Raw genomic sequence first — 22,007 nt, forward strand, 5'->3', positions numbered from 1 at the left:
TTTCGCAAACTGAGTCTCCAATCCGTGAGGCTCGACCAGGGGCTGCCAGGGAGGTGTGACCAGCCTGGTCCAGGTGGTGAGCGTCTAGCTTGGCTGCCCTGTGCACCCCGCCAGCCCAGCAGCCCCGCCGACACATCACCTCCACGGAACCTGGGTTACCTAGACAAACTAGCACAGTAGCCTGACTACTGGCTTCCGACGGCCCTTCTAGAGGAGTGAAAGCTGGGGTCACCCGCCTTGTGGGGGTCTCGCCCTGTCGGAAGAAGGCAGCATCGACTGGATCGACTGGATGCGGGTGTAGCACGAAAGGGTACGTACCTTGCCCAGGTACCGGCAGCTGACACCAGTTCTGTTCTGTTACCCACCCCTCCTTGAACACCACATGTGCTAGCATAGCATCTCCGTACAGTATTCCCGCATCACTGCCACATCGTGAACAAAGATACCCCAGGGTATACAATATTATAATATCATAGCCGAGGAACTGTGGCTTGCGGGCCTCTGGTGTCTTATAGTATAGTAGACTGTCATATAAGTCCTCAGGAGGAAAGGAGGTTTTCTACAGGAAGTCATCTATGCGAGGATGTTTTATATGAGTCAGGAGTCATCTTGTTAGGGGGTGTCCGAGGAGGTTGTCTTGTAGGAGGTTTGTCGTGTCGTATGTTATCTGACAGTAATGTGTCTTCTCAGAGTGTTGAGAGAATGCCATGTAGGATGAGGAGGTCTTCTTGTGGTTTAGAATCCAGTCTTAGTTAAGGTTACATTACAGGAGACTCGCTTTATGAGGCTGGCCTTCATGAGGATATCGCACAGGATGTCGTCCTGTGGGAGAATGACACTGATCCCTACCTGGCCTAGCACGCTGCACGCCTGGGAACCTGACACTAGAGCAAGCCATGCCGATAGGTGACTCCGGGCACAGTTCAATGTAGGCCCCTGTCCGTTTGCTATCGATAACGATAACGGTCATCGCGGGGCAGCAGCTAAGATACCTGCTCCGTACCGGGCGCCAGTCAATCGCGTATTGCTCACACTTCGACAGCTTGTTGAGACAGTCTCTGAGAAGCTGCATTTGTTGCGTGCTAAGGTCGTATTACAGATCCACAACCAGACTTCCTGCATTGTTTATTTACCAGCACATCTCACGGGCAACTGCCAACCAGGGCGCAAGGCAACTACTACCTTGCTGCATCTCCAAGACGAGAAAGGGCCCACCTCGCACAGTCATAGTACTTAATACTCATCACGACGCCCTCTCACTTGCCACTCGCCCTTCTTTCCTCCTACACACACATCACGGCATACCGCAGCAGAGATGACTTACATCTCCGTGGCAGCTTGCACGCTGCCAAGCGTCCCCCTCGATTTCAAGGGCAACCGGGATCGAATAATCCAGTCCATCCGCGTCGCCAAAGAAAAAGGCGCCACCATACGGACAGGCCCTGAGCTCGAGATCCCCGGCTATGGCTGCCTTGATCACCACCTGGAGGGCGACACCTTCCTGCACAGCTGGGAGGTGTTGGCCGACATCATCTCCGACGAGGCGTGCAAGGGCATGCTCGTGGACGTCGGCCTTGGCGTTCGCCATCGCAACGTGCGCTACAACTGCCGCGCTCTGTGTACCTACAAGAAGATCTTCTTCCTCCGGCCCAAGATGGCACTGGCAAATGACGGCCTCTACCGAGAGATGCGCCACTTCACGGCTTGGGCAAAGCCCTACGAGACCGAAGACTACTACCTCGAGGATGTCGTTTCACAAGTCACAGGCCAGTGGAAGGTGCCCATCGGGGATGCCATCTTGTCCTGCAGGGACACTGCCGTAGCTTGTGAGACCTGCGAAGAGCTCTTCACGCCTCTCAACCCGTCTTCGAATTTGGGCCTCAATGGCGCCGAGGTCATCCTCAACAGCAGCGCCAGCCATGCCGAGCTGCGGAAGCTTCGGACACGCCTCGACCTGATTTCAAATTCCACGAGGAAGCTGGGCGGTATCTACGTCTACTCCAATATGACCGGCGTGGATGGTGATGCGCGTATGATGTTCGACGGATCCAGCATGGTGCTCGTCAACGGAGAAGTCGTCGCCCAGGGCTCCCAATTCTCGCTGCGTCCCGTCGAGGTCGTCACGGCGATAATCGAGCTCGAGAAGGTCAGAAGCTACCGTTCATCAATCTCTCGGAACCAGCAGGGCGCGAAGCAACGAGAGTTTCCCAGGGTTGAATGTGACTTGCGCTTGGGATTGTCGTCTAGTCTAGTCCCCTCCAAGTACCGAGCGTCCAAGGCCATGGAGCTCAAGATCCTCGATCCTATGGAGGAGATAGCCAACGCGCAAGCCGTCTTCCTCTGGCAGTATCTTTCCCGGACCAACTCGCCCGGCTATTTCCTTGCGCTGAGCGGTGGTCTCGACTCCTCAACAGTAGCCCTTTTTGTCTACAGCATGGCTCGGATGGTACTGAAGGCCATCCAAGACGGCGAGCAGACTGTCCTTGATGACCTCCGCCGTGTTACTGGGGAGAAGTCGTTCACACCTTCCAAGCCGGAGGACATCGTCTCGCGTGTATTCCACACCTGCTACATGGGTACTGTGAACTCGGGCGAAGAGACACGGTCTCGCGCAGAGAAGCTCGCCAAGCGACTCGGTGCCTACCACTCTGATATCAAAATCGATGATGCTGTCGTGGCCCACGAAAACATTATTGCGCAAACTCTGGGTGGCTTCCGCCCGAAGTACTCCATCGAAGGCGGCAGCCCGGCGGAAAACCTGGCGCGGCAGAACATTCAGGCGCGGAACCGCCTGGTCGTGGCCTACGAGCTCGCGCAACTATCCACCACCGCACGCAACACGCCCCGCAAGGGTGGTGCATTGCTCGTCCTTGGTTCCGGAAATGTCGACGAGAACCTGCGAGGATACTACACCAAATATGATGCCTCTTCAGCGGACATCGCCCCTCTGGGCAGCATCTCGAAGACGGACGCTAAGAGTTTCCAAGCGTGGGCGCGCGACAACTGGGACCTGCCCATCATGACCGAGTTCATCGAAGCTACTCCCTCGGCAGAGCTCCTCCCCCTGTCCGCCGGCGTCCAGGATGACGAGTCTGACGCGGAGATGGGCTTCACATACGACGAACTCTCCCAGTTCGGCATCCTGCGAAAGGTGGAGAAGCTGGGACCGTGGTCGACCTACCAGCGCTTGCTCGTGGACTGGCACGAGCGGCCCGGCTTTGACCGTCGCAAGATCGCCGACAAGGTCATGCGTTTCTTCAGGTTATACTCCATCAACCGCCACAAGGCCGTCATCCTCACGCCCAGCCCGCACCTGTCGGCGTACAACCCGGACGACAACAGGCATGATCTGCGGCCCTTCCTGTACGTGGTGGACTGGCCGTGGCAATTCAAGAAGATTCGCGACGATCTTGAGGAGAGGGACAAGGCAGAGAAAGAGGGTGTTCTGAACGAGGACATCGATTAGGCGTTGGCTGTCCTTAGAAACCATGCTGCTACCCACCCCCGAGAGCCACAGCTAGAGGCGTCCAGTCCTCGTGTCTGGCGTTACTCGACCCGTCCCCGCAGGATGGATAAGTCGTGTTCATAGACTCCCCGTCACATGTTGTTACAGTAGAAATCCCAAATTACTCAAGAGTTTCATAATTACATTACAAGGCGCCTACGTGGCATGCTCAATATCCCCCCAACCCACGTGCGCATTCTCAGCTAGCTGCATCGATATGTGTGAAGCTGCAAATGAGCCCCGAGTGGTCACTCCACGGCACCCCAGCATCACCTTCAGAATGAGCCGCCGCCTGTAGTGTCCCAGGATGCACGACTTCGATATCCGTGACCCTGAGGCCCAGCACAGCAACCTTGTCGAGCCGCCCCGGCGGGAACGGCTCCCCCTTCCCATCCAAGCCCCACGTGAACCCGTCCTCCCCCGGGCGCAGGTGCTCCCACGCGTCCACCAGCCCGTTGTCCCGCGCCAGGTGTGCATCCCCTTCCGTGACGGGGTTCCAGTCGCCCGCGACAAGACCCCGGCCCCCTCCCCCTCCGCCAGCAGTGGCGGCAGCAGCAGCAGCCGCGCGCACTAGGTCAGCCGCGATGCCGACCTGCCGCGGCCGCAGGTTCGGCTGGATGGGCAGCGAGTCGAGGTGCACGTTGACGAGGCGGACCCGCGCCGTGCGGTCCCACACGAGGTCGCAGCACAGGGCGTCGCGCCCGAAGCGGCTCGGGTACCGCACCCGCCAGACGGGGCCGAGGGAGAAGCCCCAGGCGCTGTCCGGGGTTGTCCCCGGCGAGGGCTTCTCAGGCTGGGAGCCGCCGGGGCCGCCGGGGAGGAAGCGGGGCCGGGAGAGCAGGGTCATGGTGGCGAAGTGCGCGCCGCCGGCCCAGCTGGTCTCGTCTGCGTCGCTTGATATCCAGGCCTCTCGGGCCCATGGGTCCTGGAGGAGGTGGGCCAGGGCGGGTCTTGAGACCTCCTGGAGGAAGATTATGTCGGGCCCGTTGATGTTGTTGTCGTTGTCGCCTGTCTGCATCTGGCGGATCCTGGAGAGGATTGCTCCCATGCGCGCCCCGGGCTCTTCGCCGAAGGCGTCGATGTTCCATGTTAGCAGCCGCAGGTTTGGTTCTTGCGGTATTGGCGTTGATGTGTGGCCCAGGTCGGGCTGGACAAGCTCCCAGTTGGAGGTTGTCTCGTTGAAGGCGTGCCAGTCCTGGAACACGGGCGGCACTGTGGCTGGCAGGTCTGGTAGGGGCGTGGAGTGTGACCAGGACAGGTAGCGGTTGCGGATAGACGATATCAGAGACATCGTCAGGTGGAGGTTTGAGGGATGATTCAAATGGGCACTTCAAGTTGGGTGTTGGTGGGAAGGTGAGTACCAGGTACCTGGGCACTTACATGTGTAAGTCACAGTAAGTGCAAGGGTCTGCTGCTAAAAATAAGGGGTGTGGTGGGGCTTCTTCATACCAGGGGGTTGCTGCCTAAGTACCTACGCACGCTTGCTGGCTGAACGGTGAGGCCATGATAATGCTCAAGTACTCATCACATGGTAGACTGGTCCTAATATTCAACTGCACAATGCCACAATCTCGTGCTATTGGAATCATGATCCACGAGCTCTGTTCGAGTACCTAAGTACAGGAGGCAGAAGTTGTCAACAACGGGCTGTCCGTATGAAAACAAAGGAGTGGCACTCCTCAGAATACCACTTCGGAATAATTATAAGAACCTCATTCAAACCAATATTTTAACCACTTCCTCTGACATTCCCCGATGACAGCTTCTCAGCAGAGGCTCCTGGCCTCCATCCGCGAGCCTAACGTTGCGGGTGGTCGCCTCCTCACCTCGCTGCTACACCAGAACGGCATTCCATCCGCATTATGGGGTGTCAATGCTGGTTCTCACTATGGAGGAGGTCTCTGTCCTTTGGTTAGTAGAAGATCCAAGAAAAAATATGAACCCCTCAACGAGGCTCAAATTCTAACTGAGATCGCCAGGACATCGAGATCGCAATCAACGCAGCGGACCAGAAACGCGTGTTTGATTTGTTGTCATCCCAAGGCCTCACCATCTCTACTCCCAATCAATACAAGGAAACCCCTATCTTATTTGAGGAGTGGCAGAGATTAGCCCCTTCGTTCTCACGGTTTTCTGATCGCCGCAAGGCTCGGCTCATAACTCCCATCTACGAGTTGCCCGCCACTGGAGATCCGCTGGACGACATGTTGCGACCATTTATTGTAGTCTACTCTGCCGAGCAGATCGGCTTGCCCTCAATCGCCCCTCCAACACCAATGTCCGAGAGTGGGCCCAGAGAGCCTTACACCATGCTGTCTGAGCTGAACCCGGATCTTGCTCTGCCCGACATGGGGAGCGAGAACCCCCAAGTCGTGGACTGTATAGTCCCCTCCTTTGCCTCATTGCTCAAGTCTGAGATGCATGTCTTGCTCATGCACGCTGAACCGCACACTCCTGTCTGGGGCCAGCACATGGCCAAGCTTTCGGAGCTTGTCCATTCGGAATCGTGTGTCGGTGGGCCCGACAACTTGGAAGAGTTGATTTCAGATACAAGGCTCGAAGGATTCATTGCATGGTTCCGCGGAAGTCTCAGCGGAGCGGCAGATTACGACAATCTTGACGGGCTCCGAGCAACTTACCGCGAGAAACAACCCCCCCACAAATACTAATATTTCTGCGTCTCCTGCAGTCAAAATTGCTGCGGCAGACAGCCAGTAGTCATATTTGTCAATAATGATGTCATTTTTGACTCCGGTCGATCATGATATTATTTCATGTGGTGGGGCGTTGTGCTTTGAAGACGACGACATTGTTGCGAGGAATGGCCACTTATGATCTCTAAATCGGAGAAACATCCCCAGCGAGGCGTACACGTCAGTCATACGTGATAGAAGGCGATGGATGGGTGTTGAAGTGCAGATGAATGCTCCATGTTACGTATCAAATTAAGCTTCAGCAGGAGTTGAGATCTAGGAAAGCCGAGCCCCTTCAACTCGACCATTTCAAGATTCTCGGGCTTGCAGAACTTTAGAAGTCGACTTCGACAGTCTTCCACACTCGAGATTGTAAGACCATTAGCACAATGAAAACCTCCTTCTCATCCTGCAAATCAGTTTCAGGCAGCACCCAGAACCATCTCATCACATCCCGTGTAAATCTCAAGCGACGCCTAAACTACATCATTGATGTCTCCAAGCCCTGGAGACCAACATCCCATCTCATCACAGTCTCTCTGGCCTCAGGCGAAGATGTCCTCCTCCTTCGCCTCTTCCGGTCCGGCCAAAAAAAAACACTCTTCCCTGCTATGCACTTACCACGACGATGAAAGCTAGGGACCGGATCTCCGAGGTCGCGTGCGCCACGTTCCCCATTCCCAGCTGACTCTAGGGCAAATTGAAGCCGCCATATTTCACCAAGGCTGGCTAATTGGTTTCGTTCCTATTCCGTATGCCTCAGAAGCCTTACACGGCGCCGTCATGCAGTAACTCGCATCTTAATTGCTAGAAGATCAGGAGCCGAAAGTGAGAACACCTTGTCCATTTGAGACCCAACAATTCTGTCATCTCAATACATACATAGCTAGGTAAACTTAACATCATTTTCCCCTTGAATAGCGAAGTCGGCTGAAAGCCCTAACTAAGACTCCCCAGTTCTCATAAACAACCCTGGGAACGTCAGATACGGTTACGAAAGGAAGTACTAGTATCAACAGGCATATGCTGAAGTTGCAGTTGCATGAATTTAGGACGTCTTCGTCATCGCAGGCGCTTGAGAACTTTGGAAGTTGGAACTAGACCTGGCTAGGGTCGATACGACCGGTCTGCACGGCTCAATCGTACCCGTTTCCGCGGAGGCGAGTCAGGCGCTTCCCAGGGTTCTATATCATCAAGATATCGGAGCCCTGGATACGGATCGAAAGGGTCGATCGTGCCAAGGTCACTAAACGGCGCATATATGGGCACGGGCGGTGGGGCATCACTCCCAAAGAAGCGAACAACATTTACAGGAAGCCGAGGTGGCAGGTTGCCTAGGGCATTAGTAATAATGCGTTGGAGCTGGACAAGATCCGGGCGGTGCTCTTGCTTGTGCATCAGGCACCTTGCTATCGTCTCGCATAGGAGCGGGGTGAACGTGTTCCTGTAGTCCTGGGCCTCTGCGCTGTCGTCGATCAGCCTGTAGCCATATGTCCAGCGCTGGTGTCGTGATGGAACCGGGTCGTATTGGGGTGGCTCTTCGCTGCGCATTCGTCCAGCTACGGGCGGGAAGTCTGGATGCTGACGAAGGAGCAGGCAGAACATATTCTGGCGGGGGAGTCCTCTGTTAGCTCCAAAAATACCTCTCCATTCGTGAGGTCTGAAAATTATCTCACCATTCCAACGTGCCATATGTTCGAGTAGGCGCTGTAACGACCTGGGCCCGACGGAGCGCTCCATCTGTTCCATACCGGCCAAGGGTCAACTGGAGGCCCAAGAGTTGGAGGCCCCTGATCCGGACCACGGTCGAGCTGGTCCCACTCCACCGAGAATTGTTCCTGTGGCGAAGATCAGAATTGAGATTCTAGTCTTCGTCGGTAAATTTATCAAGGTTGCTTACCGGAAGAAACCACCCGTGTTTGGCCATAATTCTTTGGTCCCACGCGTCAGATATGCGCCTCAAAGCACGCCGCTGACTGATCCCGGGAGGGTTAGTGGGCCTCCACATGTCAGCACCAGTCTCTGCGACGCCAAAATCTCCAACCTAGCTTAGGCCATGTGCCCAGGTGGTTAGTCGGGGCAAATGCATCCATATAACTCCTATAGGGATGCTACCTACTTGAAACCTAGGCACTTGAGTGTGCCTCGGGTTTAATGGGTTTTCCGCCCTGCGTTGGTCGTATCCAATCAAAAATACTAGAACGTGAGTTATTTCGGCATATAAAGCGACGGGGGAAAAGTGAGAGGTGAAGACGTGAGTTATAACATACTGTTCTTTGGGTCCAAGTCGAAGTGCACATATCCAGTATACCCTGGTTGCGCTGTAGGCAGGGCACCTGGCGGCCCCTGAGGTATTTCCTCTGGGAGCGGCGGACCATCTCTTGGACCTGGGGACCTTAGGTATGGGGGGTATTCCATGGCCTTGCACGCCTTGACGAGGCAATCAAATATTCTCCATAGCACCCCTGGTGATAAATCAATGTTTCTGTCCGCCAATTTTTCGATACAATTCCGCAAGTCCCCCATCTTGGCGAATTCCATGAACAAAACGCCTTCAGTTGAGTCTAGATTATTGGCTGTCTGGGTCACCTGTTGTATGGCAGGCCTTGGTGGCAAGACAGGGGTGCGTACTTTATCACTGAAGAAAAACAGCTGTGTTATGTGTGGCGCCCGAACAAAGTTCTAACATAGTCCAGTGTGAGTTGCTGAGTCCGGGAAAACATGATAGTTAGGGCTTCACCACCTACTTGCATTATTTGCTTTTCCCAGGTGATGTCGGACGACTCTACTTCGTCGTTGTCGTCGAGTTTGATTGAGAACTTCGCGGCAACATCATATCCTGGAGCCAGGGTCGCGTTGCTTCCCGGAGTCCATCTCAAAAGCACTACTATGCCGTTACCGCCGAGTCCCAAAGTCTTCAAAAAAGTGAAGTTCCTCCTCGCTGTGATCACGTCGCTAATCCTGTAGAGCTCTCCTTTAGCGACATCCTTTTTTGGCGTGTCAGGGGAGTTGTCATCATTCTGATTCGCAACGTAAAAGGATCTATTATTTTCGGCTAACGGCTCCCTTGCAATCCTTTTGGCGTCTTTCGATTGCCGTCCGTAGTTCACTCTCGGAACTTGTCTTGCCTGAATAGCTTGCTCGTGAACTTGGCCGCCATCCCCGGGAACGGAATTATTGAAATCGTCGCTTATTTGATCTCGAGATTTCGAGTAGGTCCGGTCACCGATCCTATACCTCCAGTACCTTTCTTGAAGATACTTCTGCTGATCTAGCAGCGCGGCTCTTTCCGCTACCAATGCGGCACTCATTATAGCATGGATGATGCAGCTCGCACCACGTAGTCGGGAGATCTTGTGTAGATCTATGTTATGTGATATGTAATGTTATACCGCTATTAGCAGTGAGTTTTTCTCTTCTGTTATGATGATGGTGAATCAACTTTTACAGAACAAAGACAGGTTCCTGAGCTTCCGTTTTCAGAACGCTAGGCTCTCGCGCATCGGACAAGTCTGTGTCTTTGTTGACAATTTATTCACTGTACTCATATACACACAGCAACACTCGGCTCGTGTCCAAATATGCAAGCCACTGTCTTGAGGGCAATCCTACGTGAATCAACTTGTGTGAAATTTTGTACTGGGAGTTCAAGAAATAAGTCCTGGTTTCGCTTCTATTCCGCATACGTCCCTCGGACGTACATGGCGCCTTCATACGGTGGTAAACACCCAAAGACCCAGCACTTAAAAGATATACGGTCTCGACAACAGTATGAAGAAAATAAGTACATAATAGGGGTTCCGGCTCTCACCCTGATGCGACTTGAATACAGTCGTGCTTGTCAATTCATGAATGGCACTCCTGGCAATTAACAGCTGCTAAGGAGTACCCCGATTTTATGATAAAATAAGGCCATGACCCAACAGTATTTCCTGAAAGCTGGCTTATCGGCTTGAGCGCTCCAGGTCGCCGCCCGGATAGCAGAGCCACGACGTCGTGGCAGAGGTGACATAATTTGCAACGTTTGGGCCCATCAGGAAGCAGCCAGGGAATTTCTCCAGAGTTTTGTCAGGTGTTACAGCATCAATGACCAACAGTACCAAATAAAATAACTAGGTACTCTGAGTTTGAATAGTCCACTTGGCCGTTACAGGCTTCAGCCACACTGTATCCTTCCTGTCTAACACAGATATATCTATCTGCTCAGATATTAGACTCTTCCCCCTATAGCCTACATTCAGAGTCTCTAAAACTTTTATACCTATCCATATATTTACTCTAAAATAGTGCATTTACCTTCTGGCACCCATAACTAGCTTTTGATAGGGCTTGCTAAAAACGGAGGGTCTAGTTCCATGAGACGAAATTTGACTGAATCCGCGGAATATAAGGTTTTCTCGGTACATTGGTAGGTCAAGACTGAAATTATTGGTGGTGTGAATGGTCAAAACAATCTATCTACCTACTAGTGGGTGGTTTTGTGGGTGACCTGAGATGAATCCATGCCAATTAATTTGCAACAACTTTCAAAGACACTGGATCCAGCCTGTGTCAAATCCACGGATTTGGTAGAGTAATGTGCCTTATGGTTGACCACCGAAGAAGGCATTATGTTGAAGCCTCAATTCTCGTCGAGTACCAGTTACATCTGCTCACTGCCTCGGGTCTCTCCCAAGCCAAGCTCGCACATCATTGTCATAGTCCCAGAAAGGATTTATTTCCGTGACCCATTCTGTGTCTCGAGGTGGCTTTGGCCTTGGAGGTTGGGTAAAGAATGTGTTTGTCCAAAAAGCAGGAACAGATGCATTGGCCGGAAGGGCCAACTGCTGTGTGATAGTTGTTTGTATCTGCTGGAGGGTTGGACGAAACTCCTGTTTTGCCATGAGACATTTCGCCACGAGGTCGGTGAGAGCAGGCTGATACATAGTAACCCACTGTTCATTGGGGTCAACAAGTGACCACCCGTATGTCCAGCGTTCCTGGGGTACCGGCAGGGCCGCGCCGGCGGGTACTGGTGGTTCTGCGCTTATCATTCTACCTGCCCAGGGGGGTTGATCGGGGTATGCCATCGTCATACAGACTTTCATGATCTATATTCCAATTTTCAGCTCAGCCTGAAGCACTCTGGGACTGGGACACTAGTAGCCCTGTTTGACGCACCATTCCAATGTGCCACACATTGGATGCAGAAGTATATCTCCCAGGACCTGTCCTGATCGGTGGAGGTCGTGCCCACGGCCCCATCGATACTGTCATCCAGGCTGTTGGAAAGTCCTCCGAAGGATCTTGTTGAAGAGGTATTCTATCCCAATCTTTACCAAATTGTTCCTGTGATGTAGCCTATCAGTGACGAGAAATAAGATGACAAGTGCACGATCTATTGCCTTACCGGAAGCAAATAGTTGAGTTTGCCCCCATCTCTGTTACGCCATCTCTGTCTACGATTGTTCATTTCTTCAACAGCTGAAGTCTGGGGCGTGATTATAGGAGCCCATAGGGTAGCCTCATCCCGCGCTGCACCGAAATCCCCTATCTGTATTACTTGTGTCAGAATCATCTGAGCCTCCATGCGATATCACATAAAGGACTTGCTCACCTGAATTCGAGGAATTGCCGTGTGTGCTGGAGCAATCCCAGCCCCTGGCGCATCATACCCATATACGAATACTTTATCTGTGTTAGCAGGGACTATGTGTGTACAGAAAAGTACCAGGTGAAGGTCCATACCATTGGTGGGATCCTGGTCAAGGAGAGGTTAGTTACAAAGACCTCGGGAGCCAACTTAACGTTACAGTCCGAGAGAGTTCCTCAAATTCGATGGAATAGTAGTAGATGCAAAGAAAGTAGTGTAAGAATGACCACAAGCTTCCCTTCCACCACAGAACATACGAGTTGGACGGGGGTGTGTTCTTTGTGTAGGTCCACGAAAAGAATCCGATAGGATTTTGAGGAACCCACGGCTGTGGAATGCATTATCTAGGTTGAATGGAATGCCACTTACAAGATCTCCGTGAACTATTCCGTGGTGTCCCGCGTTGACTCCGTTACCAGGTGCGACCACTTCTGGTAGATAGCCATTTGACAGTGATGTCGGCAAAGGAGGTGCAGGAGGCGCAGGAGGCGCTGGAGCTGGAACCCCGGGTGCGTTGCCTGGTACATACCTTGGAGGACATTCCATCGCCATGCAAGCTTTGATCAAGCAATCGAAGATGCGCCACAGCACGGATTCTGGAAACCATCGCTCCGTATTGTTGGGGGCCTGGGCTACTGCGGCCTTGGCGAGCTGGGAATGCAAGGTACCGAACTTGCAGTGATCCATCAGGATGTATCTCGCCTGAGCATTGTCTATCCGAGCCCCCCTATCTGCTATGCGAGGCGATCTCCTCCTCCCAGGTAAGGCAAGCGTAAGAGGATTATCTGCCAGGAAGAACCGCTGTACGATATGTGGCGCACGACATAACATCTGTGGGCGAATAGTTAGTTGTCAAAACAGGGCAGATATGTTCCTGGCTCAGTGATACTTGCAGTTAACATATCTCTTTCGCGCTCTATGTTCCCGGCGGCCGCATCTCGGTCATCTCCCCGCGGGATGCCAGTCTTGAACACGACGAGACGGGTCCGATTTCGCTCGGGCCGATACCTCCATAGCGATACCACACCCTCCCCTCCCCACCCCAAACACTTGATGTATCTAAATGACGATCTCATTAAACTTCTGAACCTGTTGAGATTCGCCTTCACTTGGTCTATTGCCCTGGTGGGCGGCCGCTTGAAATTTGCGAATGATACTGCCCCGCCTAGGCTTCGAAAGCGAAAGCGTTGCGGAACGGCAAGGCCTCTGAGCCTTGTTGAATCGGCCTGACTGAATTGGTAATTTGCATTCACCCGGGGCAGGTCATTTCCCCATATGAGCTGGATTTGATTGCGACGCGCCACAGAATTTGGATCCCCTGCTTGAGCCCCTTTCAGGATGTCTTCAAGGGTAACGTCCACACCGCCCTGACCATTCCTGTATCTGGAAAATTTGTCCTGAGAGTATGCCTGCTGGAGGCCCATTAGTGTCTGAGCCCGATTCATCCTGTGCTATATATTTGCGACAACGTTTCAATTATGTCGGGCAGCCTGGGCACGTTATGTGATGGGTGGTATTGACTCGGATGGGGCGCTCGATGTATCAGTCGTCGTTGTCGGTAAAGCAAAGTCCGACAATTCGCAGCTTCGGGGAAAAAAAAAAAAAAAAAGGCATGCGGATTGAGGGTGGCAAACAAAGGGCCGGCGTATTGCTCAACCCGTTTTCGGGTTGGCGTGCAAGGCATGGAAGATTCGCAGCGGCTGGCCAAAAAGCTGAGGCAGGACACGCCAGCATAAACGCACCAGCAGCTAGGACTCAATGGCTGCCCCCGAAATGTATATGAGAATCAACTAAAGTGTATCAAAGAGATATAATTCTCCTTAAACCTCGGTGTATGATGCATATATCTTATGAGATCTATGTCGTCGTCTATATGGCCTTTTTCCTCAGTAGTATGGAACTCAACCCCTTTCCCTTCTCCCTACGCCAGCTTGCGTCACCTGCCCCCGAAAATAACAGCTCACAAAATGTTTCCGCCGCACCAACAGCCGCCACTCATCCTGGACCATTCTCCCAGCTTCTTTTCAACCACGTGCCGGACGCTGGGCTGGGGCATCGTGCACACAACGCATGAGGGCGAGGAAAAGTTCAGTTGCGCCATCTGTACCCTTCATTGACCGGGCTTGGCCGGTATAGATGATGACTGCTGGGAGAGCAGAACGATAGACCGGCCAGCTAGCACCGATGTGGAGGTGTGATCGTCTACCTAGGTACCTAGGCATGTAGTACAAGGCCTCCCAGATCTACGTCATCACGTGCAGGCGCGCTGGTATGCTATGGTCGAGCTTGTGAGATGAAAAATGCCGGATTTGGAGCTGCTTCACTCTGACTGGGTTGCCATGAATGAGTTGACCTGAAGGTATTACAACTACTAGGTCGTGTAGAATAGGAACACTCTTGAGGGGGGTGATCAATGATACGTCTACAACCTGGAACTATGCGCACCCTGTGAAGCTTGAAGAGAATGAAGAACCTTGTGGTGCTTTCTTCATATATGTGGATATGAAATTCATTGATATTCTCGTGCAGGCCCACGGCTGGGAGATATGGCTAAAAATGTCCCCAGATGAGTGGAGACTGCCTGAGTAAGTAATTTGTATTTATTTCGTCGATATCGCCTAGGGAATAACGGGAGTAAGGGACAGAACGGATCAGATTATGAGTTACCTGTTGGGAAGAATATTTCTTTGTCTCTATGACTTCTTTGACGTCTATATGCGGCTCTGCCAAGGAACCCTGCACGAGATGGGTGTCGAAGGGTAATGGCGAAAGCGGATTGTGGAACATGGGGCGCAGGGATGGAAGTTTTGCGGACTTCCGGGGTGGAACGGCAAGTGAGAGAAATGGTGGACTTAAATTGTAGAAGAAGAAATCCGAGGCAAGAGGTGCAGCGATCGGGAGGCTGACTTCCAAGTTACCGCTTTCAAGTGGGTCCTGGAGTGCATGCTACCTAGGTACAGCACAGTGTCCAATTATCATATTCTCTCAACATAAGATATCATCTAATGACGCAGATCCAAGACCCCATGCAACTACTAGTAGGGATCCGAAGATCACCCAAGCCTGAGGGACACATTTGACAGAAACTTGAAGATGATAACTAACATGAGTCTTGACCTTCAGGAAAGGAAAGGTAGCACCGACCAAACGCCCTTGGCATCCCATGGGATCCTATGCTCCGCAGAGCGCCTCACGCACTGGTTCCCAAGGTCCCTGTAACTCGCATCTACACCGCATCAGCACCAAGCACAATCTGTCCACCACCAGGGCTCGCGAGCTCCTGCACCGCGGCTACAAGCTCAGCAAGCAGCGACCCAACAAGCTTCGCATCCCTCTCGCTGCCGACTACACCAACCCGCAGGTGGCCCTCCTTGACGAACGACACGGCCTTCAGGGGCCGTGGCGCGTCCCCATGCGGGTTCGAGATCTCAAGCCTGGCAGTCGTGCCCGCGAAGGGCATGCTGTCCGCATCATCCCAGTCCTGGTGGTGCACGATCGAGTCAAAGAACAACTGCGGCGTAGCCCCGTCGCCTGACCATCTCGTGCACTCCCTGGAGATCTTGGCGAAGCCCACGAAGTCGTGCGCCGCGGACTCGCCGCTCTGCCGCTGCACGAAGCGCAGCAGGTCGGCTGCCGTCCACGTCGGCTCGAAGGGCACCCGGATGGGGGTCATCTGGTAGCAGGGACCCACGACGTTCTCGACGCCGGCCATGTCGATGCCACGGCCGGATGTCACGCCGCCAAAGGTCACATCTGACGTGCCTGTGCGGCGGGCTAGAAGGAGGGCCCACGCTGCCGTGAGGAGGTTGGCCGTGGTGATCTCGGCCAGGACCCGGAAGTTCTCGATGGCGAGGTCTTCTTTGAAGACACCCCTGTCCGCTGGCTCAGTGGTTTGACCTTCCAGGACGGTGAGTGATGAGTCTTGCAGAAGGTCGCGCCAGTAGCTGAGTGCTTTTGTTTGCAAGCTTTGTTCAAAGCTTCGTGCGATGTAGGAGGGGAACGGCTCGAAGTCGCCGACCTTTCTGCTGCTGTACAGTGTCTCGAGGTCCTCGAGCAGACGGGGGAGAGACATTCCGTCGTATAGGGCGTGCGATAGCCTGATGACAAGACAGTGGTTTCCATCATTGCCCTCGACATGGAAGAGCTTGAAGAACGATGATCCGAGTGCGAAGTCGGTTTCAATGTCCTCTGTACAGACCTTATTGACAGCTTCGTCAATGCCATCATCGGCGCTTTGCGTTGTCAGAGCGATGTTGATCTCATCTAGGATGATCTGGAAATAGGTCGACTCGTGCTCGATAAACACGGTTCGGAGGATGTCATGGGTCTTGACCAGGTCCTTGCAGGCATCGGCAAGCCTCCACTGATCAATTGCCTGCTCGAAATGCAGCATAGTATACTGAACAGAAGTTCGCGGTGCCTGGACCGTTCCTCTGATATCAAGGGCCTGCGAGTCCGTCACCGGTGCGGCATCCTTGATTGACCAGCTCGGGACAGCAAGCTTTGGGCGCACAACATCGGCCAAAAATTGGTCCACATTCTGGACACCTAGAGTGGAGAAGGGCTTGTATGGAAGTGCCTTGCCGGCAGGTGCTGAATTGACCTTCAGGACCCTGGCAGCATCACCAAGGCGCATGTGCTGGAAGACATCAGCCACGGAGAGGCCGTGGCCCTGCGCGCGGAGGCCCGACACCAGCTTCATGGCCAGTACCGAATCGCCTCCGAGGCGGAAGAAGTTGTCATCGACATCGATCTGCTCTGGACGCATGCACAACAGTTTTGCCCATGCAGATCGGAGAATGTCTTCGGACGCTGACAGATTTGCCTGTCCCAGTGTCTCCCAGACCTTGTTGTATCCATCGCGAAGCTGACCCAGGACGTGTGATGCGATCCCTGAGGCGAAAGTGTTCAACATGGCACGGTCCACATGGCCGTTCTCGAGGGGCAGTTTGTCCACCACCACATAGGCTGAGGGCTGCAGACTGGATGGTAGATCGTCTCTGATGAATTTGTCGAGCTTCTTGAGTGCCATGGCAAGGCTGACGGGAATTTCGGAATAGATGGTTGCCCTGAAGCTGTCAGGATCAGCCTCATCGCAGCTAATATCGTGGCTCATGAACATAAGTTCAACACTCTTTTCCCCCTGAGGCTGTTGCTCAATGAGGATGACCAATTCTTGGTCCTGTGCCTGCTTCTTGCCATCCGCCACTGGCTGGAAGACCGCTGCGGCGGCACGGGCTGATTGCGGCAGGAGCCTGGCGCAGTGTGCCTCGAGATCTGCCACGTTGATTGCGTGTCCTGACAGTGGCATAACATCATCTCTCCTGCCGACGAAGAGTAAGTTTCCGTCAGGTCGCAGTTGGACGATATCACCGGTGGGCTGAACCTTGCCCGCACGGCCGACAACTTCGGAGCTTCCGGCGATTAGCCAAGCGGGAGTCTCGACAACGTCTTCCGTGAGCACGGCGCTTTCTAGCCATAGCTCTCCTTGGCAGCCTATGGGTGTGAGATGAGATGGGTTGCGAGGGTCGCAAACCCAGGGGTTTGCCACTCGCGGGTACTGCGACCCAGGCTTGATGGCCCCATTGGCACGGAATCTGCCCGTCGCCTCCTCAGGGGCCAACGGCGCAGTCTGGTTCCACCGCCATATCTGGTCCAATTCTTCCTCAGGCATACACGAGACCTGGCCGACCTTCCTGTCAAGGTCCTCCGTCAGACGCAGACACGCAGCCTCGAGCTGGGCAAGCACCCTCTCCATCTGTGCAACATCAACCAGGCTCTTGTCAAAGCTGGCACAAACCCGGAACCCGCCCTTCCGCAGCCCAAAGGCGAGCATGAGTGGGTAGGGGTTAAAGTGCAGCGCCTCCCGCACGGGATCCCCAAGCCCAAAGCCCAGCGCGCCGCCGACCAGCTCCGGCTCGGGCTGCACGACGATGCCCGTTGGCGCCTCGCACGCGTGCTGCGCGTCGCGGCTCACCCGCCGGATGTACTGCATGCCCATATGCTGATAGGGGGTGCGTGATGACATGGCTTGCTGCACGGCGGCCAAGTAGGACTTTGCCGAGGCAGCCCTGTCGATACGTACGCGTACAGGGACCGTGGCGTTCATGGGCCCCAGGACGTCCTCAACGCCGCGGAGGGAAATGTCTCGGCCTGTGAGGGTCTCGCCGAAGACGACGTCGTCGCTGCCTGTGTACTGCGAGGCCACGAGGGCCCAGGCGCCGCGGATTAGGGTTGCGATTGTGAAGGGGAGGCCGTCGGTCTTGTCGAGGCAGATCAGACGCTCGGCTGTGCCGTTGGGGGTTGGGAGATAGTCTCTCGACGGCGTGGCTGGGAACTGGGGCCCGATGGCGCCTTCAAGCTCGTTCCGCCAGAAGTCTTGCATAGCGTTCTGGTCGGTATCATGTACCCACTTGACGAAGTCTTTCATCAGCGCCTTGGGCTGGGTAACGATGCTGCTGTTCTCCAGGGCCCGTGAGACCATATCGAGGATTAATGGTTCTGACCAGCCGTCGTATTGTACGTGGTGGACGGTCCAGACCATGTACCGATTGCCGTCGCTCTCGTCCTCGACAATGCCGTACCGAGCCAAGCTCTGGCCGAGGTCCATCCTCTCATTGCGGTCAGCTTCCAAGTACTGGGGTAGACTGGTGGAGTGCCTCCAGTCGATTGCCTGCTTCAGCACAACCTGTTGAAGCCCTGGATCCTGTAGCTGTGCCACGCGGGTCCGCAGAATGGGGTTTGCGGCGAAGACCGACTCCCAGGCCTGTTTGAATGCATCGAGGCTCAGGTTTGATGGAATACACGCGATTCTCTGAGCCACGTACGGCTCCGTCGACTTCAGAGAGAAGGTGATCAGCGACTCCTGGGTGGGTGTGCAAGGGTAGATATCCTCAACGGCTTCTGGATCTGTTCCACATGCCTGTGCTGCCTCCACGCATGCACTTTCGAGGGACTGGGAGATGAGTGAGAACGGTGGTGTCTCCGTCTGGACGTCCACGTCGTAGATGCGGACGGTCTCCGCCATTTCCTCAAGTGTGGGATGAGAGAAGGTGCTGGTCACGGACAGATCGAGACCCCGCTCTCTGCACACGGATACTAGCTTCATAGCGGCCAGGGACTCACCGCCGAGTGAAAAGAAATTGTCCTGTGGGTGGATCGAGTCTTCCGCAACCTTCAGTACCAGGCTCCAGGCGTGGCGTAAACACTGCTCGATGTCGTCCAGATCTCTGGATTCCCGGGTAGTCTTCGCTGCGGGGCCTTGGTCTAGTTTCTGCAAATCGACCGTTGCACCGAATTGTCTGAGTCTCTTGCGATCTATTTTGCCCGAGATCAAGGTCGGGATGTAGCTGACAGGGATGTAGGCGTTTGGCACCATGTATCGCGGCAGTACCTTCGCCAAGATGGTGTTGATACCGGACAACGCTTGCGTGAGATCTGCAGAGAGCTGAGCAGCCTCCAATTCTTCAACTCCATTGACCTTGGTCAATTGCGAGACGAATGCCACCAAAGTAGGCTGACCTCCAGATGCCTGAGGGACAATAACCTCGGCGATCACATTGGCATCTGAAGGCAGGCTGGCCTTGAGCTGGCTCTCGATCTCGCCAAGTTCAACTCGCTGGCCGCGAAGCTTAACCTGGGTATCTTTGCGTCCGGCAAAGACAATCTCTCCGGACCCATCCGGGTCGTACATGCCCAGGTCACCGGTCTTGTAAAGACGGCCCCGGCGACCATGATAGCTCTTGTGGCCGGCAAGCAGCCATGGTGGGTCGTGGATGAAGGCCGCCGTGGTTTTCTCGTCGTCATTGAGGTAGCCCTGTCCCACGATCGGGCCCTCGACAAGAAGCTCCCCGACAGCACCAACTGGTACAAGGACGTCGTGGTCATTGGGATCAACAATCCAGATCGACGCACCGTTGCCAGGGCCGATAGAGATGTAATCCCTCCCGGTGGCCGCGCTGCTGTTGACCGTACAACCAATGGTACATTCGCAGGGACCATACCCGATAACGATCCTCGTCTCCCTCCCCCACATGTTGACATCCCTCGGCGCGGACGCCTCGCCGCCCAGCCCCAAGGCAGTCAGCGACGCAATAACATCCGGCTCCAGGATCCGAGCGACGGACGGCGTGATGCCCGCATAGTTGATGCGCATCTGCCGCATAACGCCGTTGATATCGTTGAGCCGGTCCTCGTCCGAAGGAATGCACAGCGTGCCACCGTTGCCGAGAGTCAGCAGCATGCTGTCGATGCTGACGTCGAAGGCATATGAGGCAAAGTCCAGCACGCGCGATTCCTCTGAATACCCGACCGCGGCCGCGCGGGGGATCGCGCTGCTCGTGTAGGTCCTGTGGGAGATCTTGACGCCTTTGGGCGTGCCTGTGCTGCCGGAGGTGAAGATGATGTACATCAGGGCGGTTGGCGGCACAGCTGGGAGGGTGGGGAGTTCCGAGGAGTCTGTTAGGGTCGCGAAGGCCTCCTCTTCCACGACGAATCGGGGTCCTTCTGGTAGGATGTTGGTGCCTAGGTCGTGCTGCAGGCGTGAAGAGACCATTATCTTCGCGCCTACTTGGACTGCCATGTTCTGCAGCCGCCCAAGCGGGAGTGATGGGTCCATCATTGCGATGGTCGCACCGGCTTTCATAACTGCCAAAACGGCCACGATTGTCCACCTGGACTTCTCGAAGCACAGAGGGACGAAATCGTGTGTTTCGACTCCTGAGTCTCGGAGCAGGCCCGCCAGATATGTGGAATACTGCTCGATTTGACCATACGTTAAAGCTCCATCCCAAGCGTCGATTGCCACTTTGTCTGCATGTCGTTTTGCCTGCTCCGCGACCATTTCCTGCATGCAAAAATCATGGGTTGCAGGAAGGTTGTGACACCACCTCCAAATCGAGTCCAGATCGTGCTTGGTTGGTGTCATGCAGCTCTGGATAGATGCGCCAGGATTTGACAGGCACATTTCGACGATATCGACTAGAATATCCATATGCAGCGCCAAAGTGTACGGCAGGACCTTCTCGCTATACCATGCGGGCCGGATTGCGAGTCGTCCATCGTCAAGCCGCACCTCGAGATGGATTGCGCCCTTTGCGTGCACAGTCAGAAACTTGGAACCATCGTTACCAGGGACACAAATCACTTGCCTCATCTTGCTCGTCATTTGACGTGGTGGATAGAGATCCGGTACTCAGGAGAAGATGGTTGGGGCACGATGTTTCTGTGCATAGATCTTTCACGCCCGAGGCATGGCTGCGAGACGTTCTCTGGATGGCGTCTGCCAAGGAGCTGTCCAGGTCCAGCCCAGGTAACACCTCATCAGTCGATAGACATCTAGCCGTCCTCTGGTGTACGGCATCGTCGTCCCAGCCATCGTAAGCCCATTCAAAGGAGGCCTGGCGTTCCTCTTTCGTCCGCATAAGCACAATTAGCCATGATGTGAGCAGGATATCGGCTCTTAAAGCTGTGGGAAGGCAGGTCTCGCTTGGTGAGAAAAGGCCTTCAATCGAGTAGTGCTTGAAGGGGTGAGCATCGGCCTGTGTGAGGCCTTGCTCATCAACGCCTACTGATCCCATTTTGAGACAGGGTTGGGGCTTTTTTTGGTCTTGTGTGGCACGATTTGCATGAGCGCGATGTGGGCTTAACTGTCAAACACGCAGAGAAACACTAGAAGGTCGATTCCGCGATGCCTCTATCTCATATCGATATTGTGCATGTCTGGGGACGATGAAGTGGGCTCCTGGAGATGGATGAGATTGGCTAAGCTGGCCTGGCTGGAGAAGGTGCTGCCGTCTTCGGTACGACGACGGCCCACCCATTCTGACCCAGCTCCAAACGGGAGTGAATCCATGGCCACTCAAATGTTATCAGATCGTTAGCCTGGATGGCTTGGTCCGTTCTTGGCTCTCGGCATGATGTGTACAGTGGACGGCGCCCGTGAGGCATCTGCATTAAAGGTGGGATGGAGGGGACCCACGTCGTGTTGTGTGTCGTCAGTCCGTGACGTTACAAAATCTTGTGTGCAGGGATCTGGATTAGGCCGTGAAGCCGAGAAAAGCGTCTGCATGGTCTTAGTAAAATATGCATCTATTGAGGCCAAGAACACACAGTGTCAAACACGGTCACTTGGACCAAACAGGGATGCGATCTGATTAGATTAGATTGATCAGACAAG

At 54.3% G+C, this 22,007-nt stretch overlaps 5 protein-coding genes across 5 annotated transcripts; 2 read left to right on the top strand and 3 right to left on the bottom strand.

Moving 5' to 3' along the window:
- Nucleotides 1-1,315: 1,315 nt before the first annotated feature.
- On the top strand, nt 1,316-3,466 carry KVR01_005694 (glutamine-dependent NAD(+) synthetase; the record flags this gene model as incomplete). Its single annotated transcript, XM_044781297.1, has 1 exon — nt 1,316-3,466. One exon carries the CDS (start codon nt 1,316-1,318, stop codon nt 3,464-3,466), a length of 2,151 nt encoding a protein of 716 aa, XP_044646139.1.
- Nucleotides 3,467-3,704: 238 nt separating this feature from the next.
- Nucleotides 3,705-4,796, bottom strand: KVR01_005168 (uncharacterized protein; the record flags this gene model as incomplete). The annotated part of the gene is made up of 1 exon (XM_044791081.1): nt 3,705-4,796. The coding sequence occupies one exon, from the start codon at nt 4,794-4,796 to the stop codon at nt 3,705-3,707; it is 1,092 nt and encodes a 363-aa protein (XP_044645613.1).
- Nucleotides 4,797-4,979: 183 nt separating this feature from the next.
- On the top strand, nt 4,980-6,353 carry KVR01_005625 (uncharacterized protein). Its single transcript, XM_044790449.1, has 2 exons — nt 4,980-5,416; nt 5,485-6,353. Exons 1-2 carry the CDS (start codon nt 5,261-5,263, stop codon nt 6,172-6,174), a joined length of 846 nt encoding a protein of 281 aa, XP_044646070.1. The 5' UTR covers nt 4,980-5,260; the 3' UTR covers nt 6,175-6,353.
- Nucleotides 6,354-7,305: 952 nt separating this feature from the next.
- KVR01_005338 (uncharacterized protein) lies at nt 7,306-7,749 on the bottom strand (the record flags this gene model as incomplete). Its single annotated transcript, XM_044786964.1, has 1 exon — nt 7,306-7,749. One exon carries the CDS (start codon nt 7,747-7,749, stop codon nt 7,306-7,308), a length of 444 nt encoding a protein of 147 aa, XP_044645783.1.
- Nucleotides 7,750-14,665: 6,916 nt separating this feature from the next.
- Nucleotides 14,666-21,800, bottom strand: KVR01_005419 (uncharacterized protein). Its single transcript, XM_044782905.1, has 2 exons — nt 20,980-21,800; nt 14,666-20,921 (listed from the first exon to the last, which is right to left on the bottom strand). The coding sequence occupies exons 1-2, from the start codon at nt 21,406-21,408 to the stop codon at nt 15,057-15,059; spliced, it is 6,294 nt and encodes a 2,097-aa protein (XP_044645864.1). The 5' UTR covers nt 21,409-21,800; the 3' UTR covers nt 14,666-15,056.
- Nucleotides 21,801-22,007: the final 207 nt, after the last annotated feature.

Source organism: Diaporthe batatas, assembly GCF_019321695.1.
Source record: "Diaporthe batatas strain CRI 302-4 chromosome Unknown Contig00005, whole genome shotgun sequence".
Taxonomy (NCBI): domain Eukaryota; kingdom Fungi; phylum Ascomycota; class Sordariomycetes; order Diaporthales; family Diaporthaceae; genus Diaporthe; species Diaporthe batatas.

Coding starts and splice junctions, on each gene's coding strand:
- KVR01_005625 (XM_044790449.1), top strand. CDS start 5,261: ATGACAGCTTCTCAGCAGAGGCTCCTGGCCTCCATCCGCGAGCCTAAC. Junction 5,417..5,484: donor GAGGAGGTCTCTGTCCTTTG/GTTAGTAGAAGA, acceptor TGAGATCGCCAG/GACATCGAGATCGCAATCAA.
- KVR01_005419 (XM_044782905.1), bottom strand. CDS start 21,408: ATGGGATCAGTAGGCGTTGATGAGCAAGGCCTCACACAGGCCGATGCT. Junction 20,922..20,979: donor CAAATGACGAGCAAGATGAG/GCAAGTGATTTG, acceptor GTGCACGCAAAG/GGCGCAATCCATCTCGAGGT.